At 34.9% G+C, this 20,332-nt stretch overlaps 1 protein-coding gene across 3 annotated transcripts in view; it reads right to left on the bottom strand.

Moving 5' to 3' along the window:
* Positions 1-20,332, bottom strand: part of LOC115962645 (transcription factor CYCLOIDEA-like) — a 78,697-nt gene that overhangs the window by 35,259 nt on the left and 23,106 nt on the right. Inside the window, exons 1-3 of one of the 3 annotated variants that reach the window (XR_004085505.1) lie at positions 3,690-4,751; positions 3,389-3,529; positions 1,208-1,404 (exon numbers count right to left, since the gene is read on the bottom strand). Coding sequence is in view for 2 of the 3 variants with exons in the window: in XM_031081536.1 (XP_030937396.1) it covers positions 3,476-3,529; positions 3,690-4,628 (993 nt within the window). In the remaining variant the exon portion in view is untranslated. Of the gene's footprint in view, positions 1-1,207; positions 1,405-3,287; positions 3,530-3,689; positions 4,752-20,332 lie in introns of those variants that run through there. The other 2 variants (XM_031081536.1, XM_031081537.1) reach the window with 2 other exon arrangements.

Here is a 20,332-nt window from a genome sequence, read left to right as displayed (position 1 = left end):
GAGATGGAGTTTCCTCCATACATACAACTTTAGAATTACAAGATTCTGCCCAAATTTGGCTAATAAAACAATCAGCTTGTTCAGAATATGAAAAAACTAGATCTAAAATTTAAAAAATGAAGAAAAAAAAAAAAAAAAAAAACTAATCAACTAAAGTTTAATACGTAGATCAGAGAAGTCGCATATAATTTTATGTATACACTACAAAAAACGCGGGTTTTAGCTGCCTTTTTTTAAGCCAAGTTTACAAAAATTTCAGTTACCAGAAATTGCAATTACAGTCCCCACAGGAACTCAAACCTTTTTCCTCTGGTAACTATAGCTCGCCAAAAAGGATGAAGGTAATTTTTTAAAGTGAAAACAGTCCTACTTGAGCTAAATTACATCACTATTCAAGAAAAGGCTAGCAGATCCACATGTTTAGGATGTTGATGTCGTCTTCTATAGAATAATACTTATTCTAGGGTTGTTGTTTTAATGTTTTATACTACTTTTATTGATACTTATTTTTAATATTCTTAGTTCTTTGGTCATACATATCAAATTGAATTCGAACTTTACTTTTTCGTCAAGCTAATTGTGTAGTATCATTGTTATTATTTGCATGCTCTTAATTAGGAACCCTGAGCATTCCCATAGCCACACCTCTCCATCCCCCCTTCAGAAAACATTAATGTTTCTTTTTAGTTTCTTTATTTGCTTTCCTGATGAATCTACATGTCTATTGTGGGAATTTAATTTCCTTGCCTGTCATGTGATGCAATGAGATGATTGATAATGATATGTTGAAATTGCACTACTAGGTGCCAATAGACTTTGAAAACATGACCTGAAAACGGATCGTTGATCACTCAAGTCTCTATTCAATCAAATCTCAAAAGAAACACCAAATTCATCCACTGCACTGCACTTGGGAAGTTAATTCATAAACATGAAACCATAGCAACCCTAACACTTTTCCAAATATAAAAGAGGGGAGAAAATATCAAAAATCAAGGATGCTCTAATATATAAATCCTATAATGAGTTCATTTTAATGTACAACATAGCAAAAATTTAACTGTCAGGCCAAACCACGTTAAATCTTTATTTTGCTTCTATTTTTCTCTTTACTCTCTTTCAATCACTCAACAACTTCAATATAGTAATAAAGACCAAAGGAAGCTGAAATAAGTTGAAAAATCCTAGCATTAAAGGATTTACTGACCGGAAAATAGATTGCTCCAATTAGTAGTTGATTTGGTCCTTGAAGTGATGATTGGCACTAGCTTGTCGAATGGTGCTCAAATTTCATGAACTGCCATGCATTTGCAGAAGCCTTGACTGAACATACATAACATCAGTTGTGATTGTGACACATGCTTGGATTGATTAAAGCACAGGTCTTGTAGTTAGTTCAAGAGTCTGTTACAATTAGTTAGAGTTAGTGCACATGTAACACATTAAACACATGGCTATTATTTAAGCATACCTAATTAGTACATCCAATAAGAATGAGCCATTTGTAGCCAATGGAAATAATGCATGAGTTGTAGAAACGAGACAATGAAATCATTACTGATGATAACAAAGAGGAATCCAATTGTTGCATTGTTTGTTGTTAATTCTCTTTAGTCTTTCTCCTTTTCTTGGAGGTGGTGACGCCCCTTAAGTAGTCTCATTCTTGCTCTGATCTATATTTTTCTTCAATGTCGTGGCTTTCCCGAAGTAAGCTACATTTTATGCAAACCATTAAACACCCAAAATTCTAGAGGTGCTTCCACATAAACTATAGATCCATTCAACTTCAAGAACCCACTCGACACATCAATTACACTAACTCTAAAGCCATAACCAAAACCCTAAAGGAATTAACACAAAATCCTAGCATCCAAATCATCAAGAACCCACTTGAATACCAAGAATATCCAAATTCTAAACCAGGCTGCATACAATTGGTATTAGAGCATCAATTCATAATAGTCGAAGGAATTTCACAACTCCCTAAAACCATTGCAACTTGCCAAAACTCCATTGACCATTTAGGGAGAAGCCTTTGCTCCAAATCTGTTGAAGTCCATCAAGATTGAGCTCCTAAGATTCAAGGGAGAAGATCCTCCTTGTTAGGTATACAAGGCAAACCAAATCTATAAATTTTACAACATCCTAGCACACCAAAAGATTCTTATTACCTACCTACACATTGAGGAAGAAGCCTTAGTATGGTTCAAAGATGCGTAGGAATTAGGCATATTCAATAGCTCAGAGGCTTTCTTAAGGACCCTAAAAATCATGTTTGGATCAACAACTTATGATGATCCATTGGGGGCTCTTATAGGATGAAGATAAACATCAATGATGGGTAGTTAAAAAGCATAATTCAAGTCTCTTTCCAACCGAATTAAGGGGTTCTCAGAGAGTCACAAATTGAACTGCTTCCTAAGTGGCTTAAGGGATCAAATAAGGATTCTAGATAGGATATTGAATCCTCCCTTATTAAACGCTTCCTTCGGCCTCAACTCATGTAAGAAGGTCATCAAGGAACCACAAGATAAGGGCAAGCTTCCCATCTAAGATGTAAAACCAATGAGTGACCCCATCATAGAACAAAATCCTACGATACTCATCCAAAAGATTTCTTTGGTGCAAACGGAAGGATGACTAAAGAAGCGCTTGTGCTACAATTGTGATAAAAAAAAATGGTATGTTGGTCACAAGTGCAGGTCCTTGAAGCTCTTCTCAATAGAAGGGTGCCAGCCATTCCAAGTGCACAAGCGATAGCCTATGTTCAAGAATTGGATGAAGAAGTAAGTAATGTCTTCCATGATGAGCATGGAAATATTTGGTGTTATGTGACAATTTCCTCACCTTTATAGACAAGGTGCCTTAGGGAGGGATAATGTTGTGAGACTAAAGGAAGCTGAAACAAGTTGAAGGTTGTAACAAGGTGCCTTAATTCCCATGAAGTAGTCTCATTCTTTCTCTAATCTTTATTTATTTTGGGGTTGTAACTCTCTCAACGTATGCCACATTTCATGCACCATTTAACATCTTAAACCCCAGAATTTCTTCCAAACAAACCCTGGACACATTCCACTTCAAGAATTGACTCGACACATCAATTACCCTAACCCTATAGCAATACCCGAAATCCTAAAGGCCTTAAATACCAAAATCCTAGCATCCAAATTATCAAGAACCCACTTCAATATCAAGAATATCTCTTAAACATCTATTGGAATTTATAATTGTTAGTGCATATTTACCATTGCCTGAAAGACCGTAAGTTTGCATTTGAGACATAAGCAAAAGAAAGATACACATTCTTATAAAGAGAAAGGCACAACAATCGTTCACGAGATAGTCAAGAAAAAATTGCACAAGGAGAGATACTTTTGTTATATATTACATTTCAAAAAGAAAGCAAGCATCATCTGTCATACTTCAAATGTTTATTCTCTTGACGCATCTGAGAGATAATCCTTGTTAGCATATTTTATTTGTAGGCGTCCCATGGTTCGTCAAAGAATTCAAAGTCTGCAAATTGACGCTGCAACCAATTATTTGAGGAGGTCAGAAATATGAAGAATGTACAACTTGACACGATTTGTTTGACTATGGTCTATGCATGCTTAGATTGAGTACATTTCTAGGACTATTAATTACACAACATATTTGTAAAATTCCAGAATTGTTTTTTTGGAACTTACCTCCGGGAGAGTTCCAGTATTGTGAGAATTGAAAATCAGCAAATAATCATCGTCAACCATGTCTTCCGAAGCCCCTAAATGTTCTCCGGCGTGAACGCTTCCTTCTTCAGCCTCAGGTAGCTCCCTTAGCTCAAAAGTGTTCATGTTATGGCTTTGGGTTCCAGATTCTTCTGCAGATTCAAATTTACTCCAAGAACCTAATTGGCTTAAGTTACAATTGCTTGCCACTTCACATAACTTCGATTCATCTACCCGACTCCTCGTCTTTACTCTTGCCCTCTCCCGAGCCCTCTCCCGTGCCCTTTCCCTTGCTTTCTTCCTTGACTCCCTTGCAAGAGGGTGAAATGCACTCTTGCGTAACACTGACTGCCCAATCTTCTTCTCTTTCGTCGAAGTTTTCTCTTCCAAAACACTGTCCTGCTGATCTCTGTCATGAATTGCCACAGGATCAATGCCAGACACAGTTTGATACTTAGAAGTAGAAGAAGCACTCTTGACACCAACGCCGAAACTATGCTTCTTCTCTATTTCCAGCTTCTTGATTTCATCTTTTGAATTTATGAGTAACCACTCAAGGGTTTTGCTGGCCGTGTCACAGCCTAGCAAATCTTGCAGTTTGAAAAAATCCGGGGCAACTTTAACGGACAATCTCATTCTCCTTTCCCTTGGTCCTCGAGCAGTATTAATCTTGACACGCTGATTTCTCTTTCTTGATCTTTTTCTGGGGATGTGCTTGGCCATGTGTACATTGATGTCGCTGCTGTTGAAATTCATCATGTTACTGTTAACTACAGCTTCAGTTACGTTATTCTCATCTCTCATAATAAAGGAATTCTGGTGAAATAACAGGTCATATATGTGTTGGAAGAAAACGTCGTTATCTTCATAAGAAGGATCAAGGAGAAGGGTTTGTGTTTCTACAACTGGAGTCGATGTCATTGAAAAGAGGCCTCTGCAAAAATGTTTGGTCACAAAACACCAGGAGAAGGATAAAGGTGTTACTTCTCTAACGGGGTTTTGATGTTTTCGAACTTTTTGTTTTATGCTTTTAGCTCATTAATTTGTCTTATTTTTGTTTTGTTTTGTTTTTGTTGCGTATCTAGTATATTTATTGCAACATCTTATGAAGCAATTTCGTTGCAGAAAAACAAAAGTAATTATTAACCATTACTAATTTCATATTATACACTCCACTGAATTGGGATTAGATTAAATATAATAGATTCTACTAATTAAATTCATCATAAAACTCACTTTTCATATGAGAAAAGTTAATATTTATTTATTATACTCCAGAGTATTTTATGATTTTCCCTATTTTTATGTACATGTTTCCAGTTACACTGCCAATAAATAGAAATAAATCAGCCTGTAATTTGAGCAGAGGTGGAGACATATTTAGTCTTAAGCTGTTATATTTGATTTGGCTTGTGTAGGTTCATGTTGTGACCTGATTCTTAATAAATAATTAAATAAGGGGAAAATAGGGTTCATGTTGTGACTTGGACTGGTTTATTCACCCCTAGCTCCTTGCAAAAGCATGTCTGATTCCATCAGCTCAGCTTGAACCCTGTTATTTAATATGGCAACAATATTCAATCTGTTTAATTTCTCTCATATCTTTATTCAGAGTAGATTTACTCTAATCATGTAATTGACTCCTTGTATATGCATATGATGTTATCCTAGCTGTTCTAATTTCAATTTTAACCTTTTAGATTGTTCTTGTTTGTTAAATTTCACCTTGTCTCCAGTATTGATGGACGTGCCTAGCTGCCAATCTTAGATGTTTTAGCAGCCAAGAAGTGCTTTCATAGCAGACAATGCTGCAAGGGACAAGCTGCACAGGATCATTAAATTAAAGAAACAAGGCATCAATGCGGATACTTTGAAAATCAAAATTGAAAAGAAGATGGTTAATCCTTCCGAAGTGAGGCACATGCATATAATAGATGCTAGAATTATAGTGTTAAAGAAGAACATGTCTGGATTTTTATTCAATAAAATTGTGGCTTTACGAAATAGAGGGGAGGCATTGGATTTTTGGAGAAAAGCATGGGATTGGAATAAATGAAAAAATTGATCTTTTGGGGGAAAAAAAAAAGATTGATAGAGAAAATTGTGGAATTGAAGCAATCAAATCAAATTTCAAAATTTTGGTTGTGTATGTAATTCCCATTATAAAAATGGGTTATATTGAAATGTATTATCATGTATTATAAAACTGGGTATTCAAAGGATTACTTCTATGTCTTATATACGAAAAGGTTCTCCTTCCCTTCCTTATTTTCTTTTTCTACAATTTGTTTATGGTCCTGGCTCCTGGTTTGTGAAACATGTTTTAAGTATTAGCAAGGTATTCTTACTCCTTTCTTTCTTTTGTCTTCACTTAATTCCTCTTTGGTTGCTGAGAAAATCATGGAAAATGAAAGTGAAAGGGAAAGAAAATGATCTTGTGTATTTGTTAGTATTTTTGTTTGAAAGTGTTGTTTTTCTAATTGTTATGTTTGGTTAATGAGAAAACTTAGAAAAGGAGAACTGTGTGTGTGAAACTTTGGGTTATTAGTCAAGTAAAACTTCGCATTTTTAGGTGGGAGTTTCAAAGGGGTTAGTGAAAATCATAGTTTTACCAATAAACAATACACTCTAACCACTGATTCTGTGGTTTTTCAAACACCCAATAAGAATGCTTCGTGGGTATTGTAGATAGTTGGTATTAATGTACATGTAACTGGTACTAATCATGGTTTTTGTCTACATGGCTGGTTTTCATGAGGGTTGGTGAAAGAAATAACCTAGCAAATGCTAGTTGTAAGATCAGTCTAATCTTACAACTAGCATTTGCTAGGTTATTTCTTAGTGTGCTGGAATTTCTTTGTGTAATTATAGTTATTGTATTTTAGTTTTCAACGATTTTTTTTGTTATTATGTATGAGAAATTGTGACGTTATTTTGTTCAATCTATGAAATATATACCTTAAATCATAAGGTTACTAAACCATCTTGTGATTGAAAGTGATTTGCATTTTTAATTGTTATTAGGACACAACTTGTGCCTAATGTATCAGTACACTGGATAAGTTAGGATGTAAACATATGTTATTAGAATTATTTTGTAGTTTATATTATATAATTAGTGCTTTAAAAATTGAAAGCCATAATTCAGACTCAGTGTGATTCCTTGGCTATGGTAGGATATTTTGTTATGATTCTAATATCCCACATGAATTTAGTGTAAATTTAACTATATGTTTATAAGCTCTTGTGCACTTTCTTCATATAAGCTGGTTATAAATACCGCATTACACAAGTTTTATTCAAACTAATATTTTATATCTTTAATAACCACTGCAATTGAACACTTCCGTGCACGTAAATCTCCCATAATTTTCTTGTTCTCTATCACTCCATCACAAGTTTTCTACATGGAATGAGAGCACTAGCCTTTGAGCTTTTTTTATTTTTATTTTCCTCTTCTTGTCATTGCTTCTGCATCTTTAGCCGCAACAATCAACCTAATCTCAAAAGAGTCAAAACTACCACATGCTTGCCATCAAAAGGCCCATACCCAAACCAAAACTCACAACACTAAACAAATTCTCACATCCTCTCTCCCCCACTCAAAAACATGTCCTATATATATATATATATATATATATATATATGTAACTCAAGTCCTCTTCTCTTTCTTTTTCTTTTTTCTTTTTTTTCCCCAAATCATACGGATCCTCGTTTCACATTTTTAAAAATCTCAACTCTTTTTCTTTTGATCCCATTTTGAAGAAATACTTTCACCAAAAAATAAAAATCAAATTTTGTAAAGTTGTTCATTTCTTTAAGGATTCCATGCACAGCTTGAGGGAATGAAAGTACATAAGCGTGGCGAATTCCTCTCACTTCAATGAACATGATCCAGTCTAGAGATGACAACCAAGAGCACGATTGGTTGCGATTCTAAGGGTTTTACATTATTGGGATTGTTAGTGTGATACCACAAATTGTATAAATTGAATTGTTTAAATGTTTGTTGTGCAGGCATGTGCTAAGTTCCACGTCAAATCCATGTTTACTAAGTGAATCTTGAGTTCATAAGTAATTATGAGGACCCTTATAACATGACTAGTCTTTTTGGGGTGTAAGTGCTTGATATAACACCATGGATCCATAGATCTAGCCACTGTCATTTGCAATCCAATGACCTAGTCATCTCTAGAGAGAGAATCACCAATGAGAAAATAAATATATTAAACCCAAATCTGTGTTGATCATTACATGAGAGAGAGAGAGAGAGAGAGAGAGAAAAGGGAAAAGAGTTACAGACGGAGAGAGATAGAGAAACGAGAAGATGAATAAAAAAATAGTTTTTTTTTTTTTTTTAATGTAATGATGAACAATGTAAAAAAAAAAAAAAATTGAAAATTTATTGAGCCCAATGCATGAGCTTTTTGGGTGGATTTAGTTATATTTTTGGCTAAATGTTGTTTTGAAGAGTTTGCTATGAACGCTCTTAGAGCATTAGCATCCAACATTCTAAAAGGCATTTTTATCTATTTTGCATTTCAATGTAACACCATATGTGTAAAAAACTAAAAAGACCCCACACCAGTAATGCAACAATGTTAAGATTTTTTCATTTTGCTATGATTACATCTAAAAATAAAAGTTTATTGTAACAACCTTAAACAATATTATTTTATTGCACCCTAATTATTTTAATCTCACCAAACAGTCTCTCTTTCTCTCTCCACTATAGCAATCTCTCTTTTCAGTCTCTCTGTTCAGAATAAAAATAAAAATAAGAATAATATTAATATTTAAATAGAGTATAGGATAGAGGATGTGTTATTAGAGTAACCACATCAGTTTGGCCATATTTTTTCATCTATTTTATACTAACAACTTACTTTTTCTATTTTACAAAACATTCATATTAGAATATTTATTATACTTTATACCCTCTAACTTATTTAAATAATATTTTTTATTATTTTATTAATAAATATCTCTTCATTAATATATATATATATATATTTTTTCCACCCCCAAGTCTCGACCGTATCTCTCTCTCTCAATTGTCCTTTGCCTCTACTTCTCCCTAAACTCTCTTCCTCACTCAAATCTCAAACCCAGATCGGCGGCAGTCGGCAGCAACCTAGTGGCGACAGATCGACAGCAACCTGGTAGCGGCAAATCGGCAGCAACTTGGTGGCAGCAGATCGGTGGCAGATCAATGGCAAATCCAACGGGTTTTCTGGTGGGTTTTTCATGTGAATTTTTCTTATGGGTTTTCCATTGGATTTAGTTTTTATTGGTTTTGGTTTGGGTTTGGGATGAGTTTTTCTTCAAGTTTGGGTTGATTATGGTTGGCGATGCTGGGTTGCGGTGGTGGTGTTTGGCGGTGTTGAGTTGTGGTGATGTGGGTGGTGGTGCTGGGTCTGTGTGGTTGGCGCTTAAGGTTTTTCACTGTGTGGTTGGCGCTGGTGCTGAGTTGTGGTGATTGAGTTGAAGAGAGAGAGTCAGGGGAAGAGAGAAATAATGTTAAAATAACGTATAAAAAAGCTACAATAACTGTGTATATGCACAATTTTACACCAACATCAATTTTTTTTTTATTTTTTTTTTATCAAAATGTGTAAAATCACTTCCTATATATATTATCATACATCTTTTAGTCACGTTAGCTTGTAATAAATTTATCTTATAACCCCCTTGGCATTACTATATATATATATTTAGACTCAGTATCCATTTGTTTCCACATTTTGAGTCCAAAGGACTTTTTGAAAAAAGTTAGGCCTAAAATTGCATTTGGTTAAGCCCAAAAATGTATACTAAACGCATAAATTTTATGGACCTCTGAGGTTCATAAATGAAAACGTCTACTGTGCATTTTGATGGGTTACCGTTGTTGAAGATAAAATTATGGAAATACTCATAAATTTATTCAGTTCTCTCAACGCCTAACCTCACGCCCCTCATCTCATCTCTCTGCTATAGAACAAACACAACAATCTTTCTCTCAAACATCTCTAAACTCAAGCATAATCAAATTACCAAAATACAAACTCAAAAAAACAGTTCTAAAATTAATCAAATCATAACAATAAAAGAAAAAAAAGAAAAAAAAAAAAGGACAGAAGCCAGTTGACCCATTTGGACTGGGTTGGGAACGAAGATGAGCAACAACACGAAGATGAGAGCTGCTTGGAATGTTCTTGAATGGGCGAGAAAAGGAAAATTTTCTTATCACTGAAAGAGTTTTGGAATCAAGTAAAAAAAAAAAAAAAAAAAAATAGAGAGGGAGCTGGAGAAAGAAAGAGCTCCTGGAACGTTATGATGAATGAGGGAGAATGAGGGAGAAAAGGAGAGTAACAGAGGGGTAGAGATAGTTGACAGTGTGTGGAGGAGAAAAAAAAAGAAAAAAAATAAAACGTATGGTTGAAAGTGAAATGAAAAAAGAAAAAATAATATAAAAAATAAAAAATCTTAATTGAGAAATGCTACTGTAATATTTTCACAATAAATTTTAAGTAACAGATTGTTATTAGTTAATATTGGTTAGTAAAAAAATAATTTCAGTTGTGGGTTCAAATTAGAACTAGTAACAACTTTCCACATAAATTTTGTTGTAAAAATATTGCGAAAAATGTTGTGAACGTAACACTTCTCATAATAAATTTTACACAGTAATTTGTTATTGGTTCTCATTTGAACCTACTAATGACATTATTATTTTTCTTATCTACCATTAACAACTTGTCATATAGACTTTATTGTGAAATTTTTGTAAAAATATTGTGTCCATAACTTGCATTAAGAGAGATAATTAAAACAAAAAATTCACTTATATATATATCTTGTCCTTTTTGGTAATTTATAACTCAAACCTTCACTTTTATAAGTGCTAGCCAAATATTCAGCTTTTTCAAAAAGCACTTTTTAACAGTTTTTACCAAATACTCAGTTTTTTAAAAATGCACTTTTTCATTATGCACTTTTTGAAAACTTCACTTTTTCATGATGCACTTTTACAAAAAGTTAAATCAAACTCACCCTTAGTATTTTGGGTGCAGAATAGCATAATAAATGTAACCGCATCAGTTTTGGTTGGTAGGAATGCTTATATCACAGCTAAAGCCCGAAGGAGCGACAAAGAAACCAATGGTTTTGTGTTCAAATATTGTTCAATAATAGGAACTGGCCCTGCATTTTTAGGGAGAGCATATGGAGACTATTCGAGAGTTGTGTTTTACAAATCAATATTTTCTGGTATTATAAACCCATGAGGTTGGTATGAATGGAACCACCACGGAAAAGAGTAAGATCGAAATCCTTTTCATTCTACATTCATCTTTTTGTTAATAATGTGGGTACAAATTTGAACTAGGAGTCCTAATATTATTTTGATATAAGACAATTATTTTGAGCCTTGAAAATCATATCTCGAGCAACATTTTAGTCCTTATGTTTTCTGTTAAAATTATAGTTAAATAATTAAATTCATAATTTTATTAACCGCTCAAGATTTTGAGACAATCAAATAGTTTATCATTTATCATTTTTTGTTGCGCAGGAAAATGATCACATGTGCAGAGCTAGAAGCCTAGAATGCACAGGACCAGGGGCAGACATGTCAAAGCGTGTGAAATGGGGGAAGAATTTATCAGAGAAAGAAGTGCGACGACTTGTCAGTGTACAACGATTCATAAACCAAGGAATGTGGTTGCAAGAATAGCTCATCCACTTATAATCTCAGTTTCCCATATGTTATTGCCATGTTTATTTGGTCGTTCTTTATCAAGTGTCGCATTATTATTTTTTATTTTTGTTGTATATTTTTAGTTTTTCAAATATTTTGTCATTTTTTATGGGTGAGTTTGGTTCAGTATTTTGAAATTGGGTTTTTTGAAAAAATGGGGTTTTCAAAAAGTGCAGTATGAAATTGGGTTTTTTGAAAAAGTTGAGTGTTTGGTAAAAGCTGTTAAAAAGTGTTTTTTGAAAAAACTGAGTGTTTAATTATCACTTATAAAAGTAGTGGTTTGAGTGATAAATTACCAAAAAGAACAATGTACATATAAGAGAGTTTATTTCATTTTTAAATCAACTACTTCATAATACTTACTAAAAAAAAAAAACTATTTAATAATAATAATAATAAATATATTATTGTCATAATTATTCGTTATTACTATTACTATTATTGGCATTATTTTAATAATGTTATTTTTTTTAGCATCAATTATTTGTTATTCTAAAAATTTTGAACCAAGTATGTTATCTGTCTTACTTTAATAATGTTATCTATTTTTAATAATATCAATATCACTATTTTAATAATGTTTTTGTCTTATTGAATATGGTGTTATTTGTTCTGACATGATGATCAGAAGGGATCTCAAAGGGTAAAGTTGGGTTTTTAATAAAACAAGTAGGCAATTTGGTAATTGAACCAACAAGAGATGGGTTCAAGTTACACCTGGTGTAACTCCTTAAGAGTTACACCTTTTTTGTACCGTAGATTTCTAATAGATCCAACGGTTGAAAAAATAGCATTAAATGGTTAAGGATTTCCACTTTATTTACTTAATTAATAACATATTTTCTCTATCTTCATTTATTATTTTCCATAGACCTCCTTAGGTGTTGTTTAACTGTGCCCCTTTCTTCCTTAAAAAAAATAAATAAAAAATAAAAAACATTGTACCACTGATTCACACCAACCTCTTTCTAGTTTCTTCTTCTTCCAGATGGAATTAGGCCAAATCTATTTCAATTAGCAGAATATTGTAGACATTATACATAATACACATTTCATTTATAATTAGAAGGTGTTGTAATGAAAATATCCCTTGCCTGTAACTCTTGTGTCAAGGAGTATATATATGGTTCAAATATTTCTTAACCACAAAAACAAATTCAACACGGTGACAGTAAAACAGGCCAAATTTATCATGTTAGATGTTAACTACCTGAATCAAGCAAGTCCATTCATAATCAATCTGATTATTACATGCTTTTCATAACTGTATGAACATCAATCCGCCAATTTTTTCAATTAACCAAATGGATGCTTCTTTGTAGATTCTGGTCATCATTTATTTTCAACATTATAATAAAACATATATATATATATATATATGTTCACTTCTTTATTTTATTTTGTGATCTCATATCCGCCCTATCTTTAATAGATTTGAGTTTTGTCATGTGTTTTTGGTATAATGTGTTGCTGGAAACCACAAGGCTCTTGCTCATTTTGTGAATTGTTTAGGGGTAGTTCTGGCAGACTAAGTGTACTTATAAAATTACAAATTATAGTATATCTTTAGATCCTACTCACCGGCACCCAAGGATTTTGAGAGAAGAAAAATTTGAACTTTTTTAGTCCTTGTTTTTTGCCTAGATTCATATATATCCAGCAATTTTAGGAAGAAAGAGACACAATTAAAGACCCAATGAAGTTTATGGAAAGTAATAAATGAGGATAGAGAAAATCTGTTATTAATTAAGTAAATAAGGTGGAAATCCTTAATCATTTAATGCTACTTTTTCAACCGTTGGATCTATTAGAAATCTACAATACAAAAAAGGTGTAACTCTTAAAAAGTTACACCAGGTGTAACTCTTAAAAAGTTACACCAGGTGTAACTTGAACCCATCTCAACCAACAATTCCTGAAAATTGAAATGGTTTTTTTTTGCAAAAACTGGTTGAAAGTCCTTTGACTTTTTGGGGGGTTTTGCACTTTTTGAAAAAGCAACTATCTTACTAAAGCAACTTTTTAATACCTCCAAACCAAGGGCGTAGCCAGGATTTTTCACTTGGGGGGGCCGAATCATGTATTCATAGGTTAGTCATAACTCATAACCAATAACCATATTTTATTATTGAAATATAACTATAACTATGATGATAATGTGAGAAAAGAAATATATAACTATGAGGAAAACAAATTGATGATATGAGAAAAAGATCAAATTTTGTGGAAAAAAAATGATGATTGTGATGATAATGATGAGAAAAATAAATATATTAAATTTGAAGACCAAGAATGAAAAAGAAAAACACACCGATTCGAGCAATGCACATTGCATTTCACAATTGTAAACAATTTGTATTCTTAGAAAAAATAAATAGAAAGGCACCTAGAGGTTAGGGTTTTATTTGGTTTTGGTAAAAGTGTGTGTTTTGTTTGGGTGTACACTTGAGAAACTAACTAAATATTGAAATTTTAAATAGCTAAATGCGGTCATTGCTAGATTTTAAAGGGAAAAAACATAAAAACTAACATTGGACTAACATTTGTGATTTTTTTTAAGGAAAGTCATAAGTTTTCATTATTCAAAAACAAAGCAAAACAACTGTAAAAAATGAGCATGAATTGTGAAGATGATGAACATTTATAGCTAATTGGAACTCTAAAACTAGGGTTCTTCTATCCAATAGTTTAGAAAACTCTAGTTTTTTTGGCATGTAATGCAAGTAGGTGGACTGCTTGATTATCTTTTCTTTTAGTATGATATGATTTAAGCTAAGTTAAGATAATCTTGCCTCTGTAAAAAATTTTGGAGAGGCCAATCATTAAATTTTGTAGGGTCCAATTTATTTTTATACAAAATTATAAGGATTTCAAATTTTGGGGGGGGGGGGGGGGGGGCAAGGCTATATGTCCCTCCGCCGCTGCTCCAAAACCCCTAATATTTTAAACTTTGAAATAAAATGTGTTTTTTTTTTCATCTGAAAGTGCAAACAGACGGGCACTATTTCTTGCTCTTCATTTTACTCCCAGGGCCTTCCTCCAAATAAAATCGTGGAAAATTTAAAAAGCAAATTGTGGCAGTCGGTAGCTTATCCTGTATGCGATGGGATAAACATATACAAGGCACGCGGGATAATTATTCAAGGCACGCCTGGTTCATAGAACTTCAACCTCAGATACATCACACTAGTGCCAATGGAAAGGTCCTTTTCACCAAAAGCTCCTGTACGATCGAGAAACACAAAAAGCAGTTGACAACCTAACCCTACGTTCAGATAATAGATCACTCAAAACTTGGTCAGACACGTGTAGATATCTGTGTGTAACTCAATGTACTCTATGCTTTTTACGTTCCAATACAGTATTTACTAGTACCTAATGCTTATCACCTTTTATTTTATATTATCCTTTGCTGAAGCTTGAACTTAATGCTCATCACTTTTCACTTTTTAGGTTTGACTATTTCAACTTTCAAAGTTTTGTTAATCTCTATCGTTTTACTGTCAAAAAAAAAAAAAAAATTGTTAATCTCGTCCTCTGTTGGCTAAGCTTCTTCTGCACAAGCTATGGTCTCAACTTTCCAGTTCCACACCTCTACTCGCTATATTTAGTACTTCCTGTGCTTAATTGCAAACTTTTATTGCAAAGGAAAAGCTTGGAGGATTGGCTCAAAAAAGAAGAAGGGAAATTTTGGAGGAAAGTTCCTGAAATAGTAGGCAAAGGTTGCAGACTTCTAAGGTTAGTATAAAACTTTTTTTGTGTACTACTCAAATCCCCTATCTCTCTAGCTCTCCCTCTTCTCTCTCTTCCGGGGTCTTGTTCTAGTCTAGCTCGTTATTACTTTGTGTGTACTAAAACATAATTGACTACCGTTTCGAGTCATGACTACCTCATTTTTTCTCACCATTTCAGAGTGTTTAAGATCATTTTAAGCACAAATTTCGAGGAGATGAGAGAACAAAAATGTTCTCGTAGTGGGGGTGTTAGAGGTCAAATGTATTGCGAATCCCGGGTAAGTAGTAATATGGTCAATGCACAATGCTTGTTTAATGCAGTTGTTGGCTCATTTTTTTAGGGTTATGTGCATTGACTCACTATTTATGCGTGCTTATTTTGAAATATAAATTGTCTTAATCCACTTTTTATATTTTATATTTTGCTTTGTACTCTGTTAATCATAACGGATCCTAATTTATTTTTGTACCGTTCTATCAAACTGCATAACTTTTCCCTAACTAGCTTGTGTCATTTCAAACTGATGTACGACTAGGCTGTGTTATTTATGGTACCATTAACAATAATTACAAATTTTCCAATAGTTTATAATTTTTCAATAAGTGTTTTGGTATAGTTTATATTCATCGGATTATTTTGCTTAAAATATGAATTGCTAAAAAGTAGAGTTTTTTTTTTTTTTTAGTTAAATAGTAAAAATATATGATAGAGTGAAATTTCTGTTATATGCCACCAAACTAATGAAAATCAGTAAATGATTTTCATTTTTGCTGAGGAATAAGTTGATATTTAAGTTCAATTACTACTATCATTCTAAACTAAATTGCCATATCAATCTCAACATTAGGAAAGCGATAAAACAAATAACAAAAGAATTTGGTAATCAAGTGTGATAGGCCAAAAACGAATGGACTCTTTGTGATGAATTATTTGATTAATTAGTCAAATTTATTAATTAATCAAATTAACATACAAACGTGTGGTAGCACAAATAAATCACCAATTAAACTAAGTAGAGGTGTTTATTAATTAATCAAATTAACATACAAACGCGTGGTAGCACAAACAAATCACCAATTAAACTAAGTAGGAGTGTGCGTGGTTTGATAGGGGCGGTTTTTTTCCAAATTTATTACCGAACCAATAGAGATTGGTTTTTTTTATAATTGGAACCGATGCTCTCCGCCTAAGGTCGGTTTTCCGACCTATAGCGATGCGGTTTTTTGCGGTCGGTTTGAAATATTTAAAAAAAAATGTTTTTTTAATAATAAAAAAATTGGGCTTTCAAGCCCAATATCAATATATCAACCTGTTCAAGATACAAATAGTTTTTTTTTATTTAGCAAGCCATCTGTGCAAAAAATCTATGTAAAACCTGTGCAAAAAATATGTTCACATAAAATCTGTTCAACATAAAAAAAAATAAAAAATAAAAACTGCTCAACAGATTTGTTCACATAAAAAAAAAAACTGTTCAACATAAAAAAAAAAATCTGTTCACATAAAAATATATGTTCACCCAAATAGTAATGATCCAAACTATCCAAATTTTTTCATTTCATTCACCATGCAAAAAATATTTTGAAATTGCCTCAATAAGAGTTCAACTCCCAAAATACTATCATGTAGTATATAATAATATTATTAGTGTCACTGTGTGTGTCAGTGTCAATAACAATAAGCGTTAATGTATCCACTTAATAACATGTGGGGCCAGAGAGTTTGTGACCCCAGCCCATTTCATGTTAAGGCCCAAGGCCTGCACCGAGGAGATACAGGGCCGAGGACGAATAGGGAAAAGCCGAAGTGTCGGGGGGAACAGCCGAGGATGACCCTGTCCTCGGCACTCCAAGACTTCAAAGGAAAGAGCAACATCCCGTTAAAGGTTGCCCCCAAAAAGCCCCCTGAAGAAGAGGCGAGTAGAATGGGACCCACGTGGGGAATGGTGCGAAACTGGTTCAAGGCAAATACGTCCCCTCCGCATTAAATGCACCCGCCAACGTCCTAATCATATTAATGAGAAAAGACACCTGGACAGGATGACTTCGATCATCGCAACTAACAAAAAGTAAGGGAGGACAGCTGATGGGACGGGTACTGAAGTAGGCACCTGCCTGATCAACAAGTGGAGGGCTAAGATCAACCAGGAAGGGTTATATAATGTGAAGGTTGATGCGCCTAAAAGGAGGCTGGGAAAAAAGGCCAAGAACTAGAGCCTCCTAGCCCACCTCCAGGAGAAAGACTCTTCAAGCGAACACGATTTAATTCTATATGAACACCACGACTAACCACCGTCTGGTGACCAAGGCCTAGCCTTTTAAACCCACGCTCTACAAATGATATTGTTTGGGCCTTTTTACGTGCGAACCCAATATCATTTTGGGTCGTTACAAATCGTGTCCTTACAATTGGCGCCGTCTGTGGGGAAGACTTGTGTCTTGGCATAGGTGGTGGGTTGAGACAATCCCTCACATTATTTCCAACAACCGAATGTAGTGATCTAGCGTAAAGTTCCACTAGGGGCTACGTTTCTTCACTAGGGGCTGCATTTCGTAGCGTCAGCAACACGGATGGTTCTAGGGGCTTGGCCGAGGAGCTAGTCCCCCCAAACCAAGGTCCCACACCATAGCCGAGGGGTTAATTCCCTCGGACTCAAACATATGGGGAAACCAACTACTTAAGAATCAAGTTTTGGACAGAACCAAGGTATTGCATGGTCCTCGGACTCAAACCTATGGGGAAACCAACTACTTAAGAATCAAGTTTTGGACAGAACCAAGGTATTGCATGGTCCTCGGACTCAAACCTATGGGGAAACCAACTACTTAAGAATCAAGTTTTGAACAGAACCAAGGTATTGCATGGTCCTCGGACTCAAACCTATGGGGAAACCAACTACTTGGAAATCAAGTTTTGGACAGAACCAAGGTATTGCATGGTCCTCGGACTCAAACCTATGGGGAAACCAACTACTTAAGAATCAAGTTTTGGACAGAACTAAGGTATTGCATGGTCCTCAGACTCAAACCTATGAGGAAACAAACTACTTAAGAATCAAGTTTTGGACAGAACCAAGGTATTGCATGGTCCTCGGACTCAAACCTATGGGGAAACCAACTACTTAAGAATCAAGTTTTGGACAGAACCAAGGTATTGCATGGTCCTCGGACTCAAACCTATGGGGAAACCAACTACTTAAGAATCAAGTTTTGGACAGAACCAAGGTATTGCATGGTCCTCGGACTTAAACCTATGGGGAAACCAACTGCTTAAGAATAATGTTAGGTTACTCAGACCCATAGGAAGATCATTTACTAAAAGTCGGATTAAGTCCTAGGCATAATGAAGAGCCCTATCTGTCCTCAGAGCCTCAGCTCTAAGGGAATTGATGCAAACGAGCGTTTGAGCTCGGCATGATCGTACCTCGGTCCTCGGACTGGATACCAAAAAAGGACCAAAACTACAAAAGCCATTAGGAAGGCGACGAAACACTCTAAGTACTTGGCGGCCCCTATGGACGGTCCACCTTTGAACCACCCATCCTCGGATGGTTACCTACACCGCACCGAGTATTCAGTTGTCATCTCGGCTGTTTTGGGGTATGTACCGCTTTCTCAGGTCGGCATTGTTGTGCCGAACAGCTCTATTAAGTTCATAATAACATCTTTTTCTTAACAACTTTTCCTTAGCAGGGGTTTCAGCCCTAAGTATTGTTTTTTTAGGACGGCATTATCAAGTCGAATAGCCCGATAAGTACAAAATTGCATCTTTCTCTCAAACAAAGGTTTTTTCCCTAAATATCATTTGTTCAAGTCGGCATTATTGTGCCGGATAGTTTCAATAAGCATAGAGCAAGGTCCTTTTATTAACTGGGATTTCGGCTCTAAGCATCGTTCAGATTATAAAAATAAAAAAGAAGTCATATGGTAGTACGTCTATTCACGGCATAACCATTTCAGAAAAAAGAGGTAGAATATACAAAATAAAGCGATGTTGACTTTTATTAATATAAAGAGGTATTACAGCGTATAATGAAGGGCTTAAACAAACCTATACAGAAAACGAATTGCGAAAACAATAAAAAAAAATAAAATAAAACAAACGACTAAAAGTCTTTTTAAGCTCTGCTCCGAAGTCTTTCCAAATTCTGCCCCGGTAGCACCCATATTGAGAAGAGGACCTCCCTTGGTGGAAGAGGAGAAGAAGAGGAAGAAGGAAAAGCACCAGGATGGATTTGGAGATGGGAAAGAAGAAGAAGGGGAAGCAAAAGGAGGAACCAGTGAAGGAAGAGAGGAAGAAGCAGGGATGCTTTGTCCCTACGTCAGTCCTGACTCCTAACACGCTGGTACCATGTTAGCTATACTCATAAGAGAGCGGCTGGTACTGATAATGGGTGACCCCAGCTCAGTCGCACCAAAAGTGTGACGCGACGAGCCCTTGCTTCGGATTTTGGCTGAAGGGAGGATGAGAAGTATCTTGAGTCTCTGTCATCCCTGCCCTAATCGAGCCATTTTAAGTTTCAAAAGAACATGGCATTTCTGGGAAGGGTATGGTCCCTTCATTCCCGCTCCTATCTCGAACGTATCACAATTCAAGGTGTAAACTAGCAGATAAAGGAAACTCTGGGGGAGGTTAAGGGTTTCAGACTTTAAAATGATTAAAAGGTCTCTGTGTAAGAGAAGTAACCTCTTGCCTTTCTTCTTATATAAAGGGCAAAACGGGAGGCATTTAATCTATCCAAATTTCCAAGAAAATCTGTAAACGAGAATATACCCACTCCATTTCCCCACGCCGTCAGTAACCGTCGAATTTAAATGGTCTCGTAAAGGGAAATCATTAAAGGCGCGTTTCGGATAATGAAACGACAGGAACGCAGCGTGAATGAATTCAAAGGAATGTCTCGTAGTCCGGTGTGTTTCCTGGATAGATGAAGAGACACCCACATTGATGAAGGGCAGATCCAAGCAGACCGCAATAAAGGCGTGGCATCACCCAAAACCCTCCTCTCCGACCAAGAGGTCAGACAGCAGAATTTTGAGGGGCTATTGTGGGGCCAGAGAGTTTGTGACCCCAGCCCGTTTCATGTTAAGGCCCAAGGCCTGCGCCGAGGAGATACAGGGCCAAAGACGAATAGGGAAAGGCCGAAGTA

Source organism: Quercus lobata, chromosome 10 (assembly GCF_001633185.2).
Source record: "Quercus lobata isolate SW786 chromosome 10, ValleyOak3.0 Primary Assembly, whole genome shotgun sequence".
In the NCBI taxonomy this organism is placed as follows: domain Eukaryota; kingdom Viridiplantae; phylum Streptophyta; class Magnoliopsida; order Fagales; family Fagaceae; genus Quercus; species Quercus lobata.
Note: the sequence above shows the minus strand (reverse complement) of the source record. Positions and strands in the feature narration are given on the sequence as shown.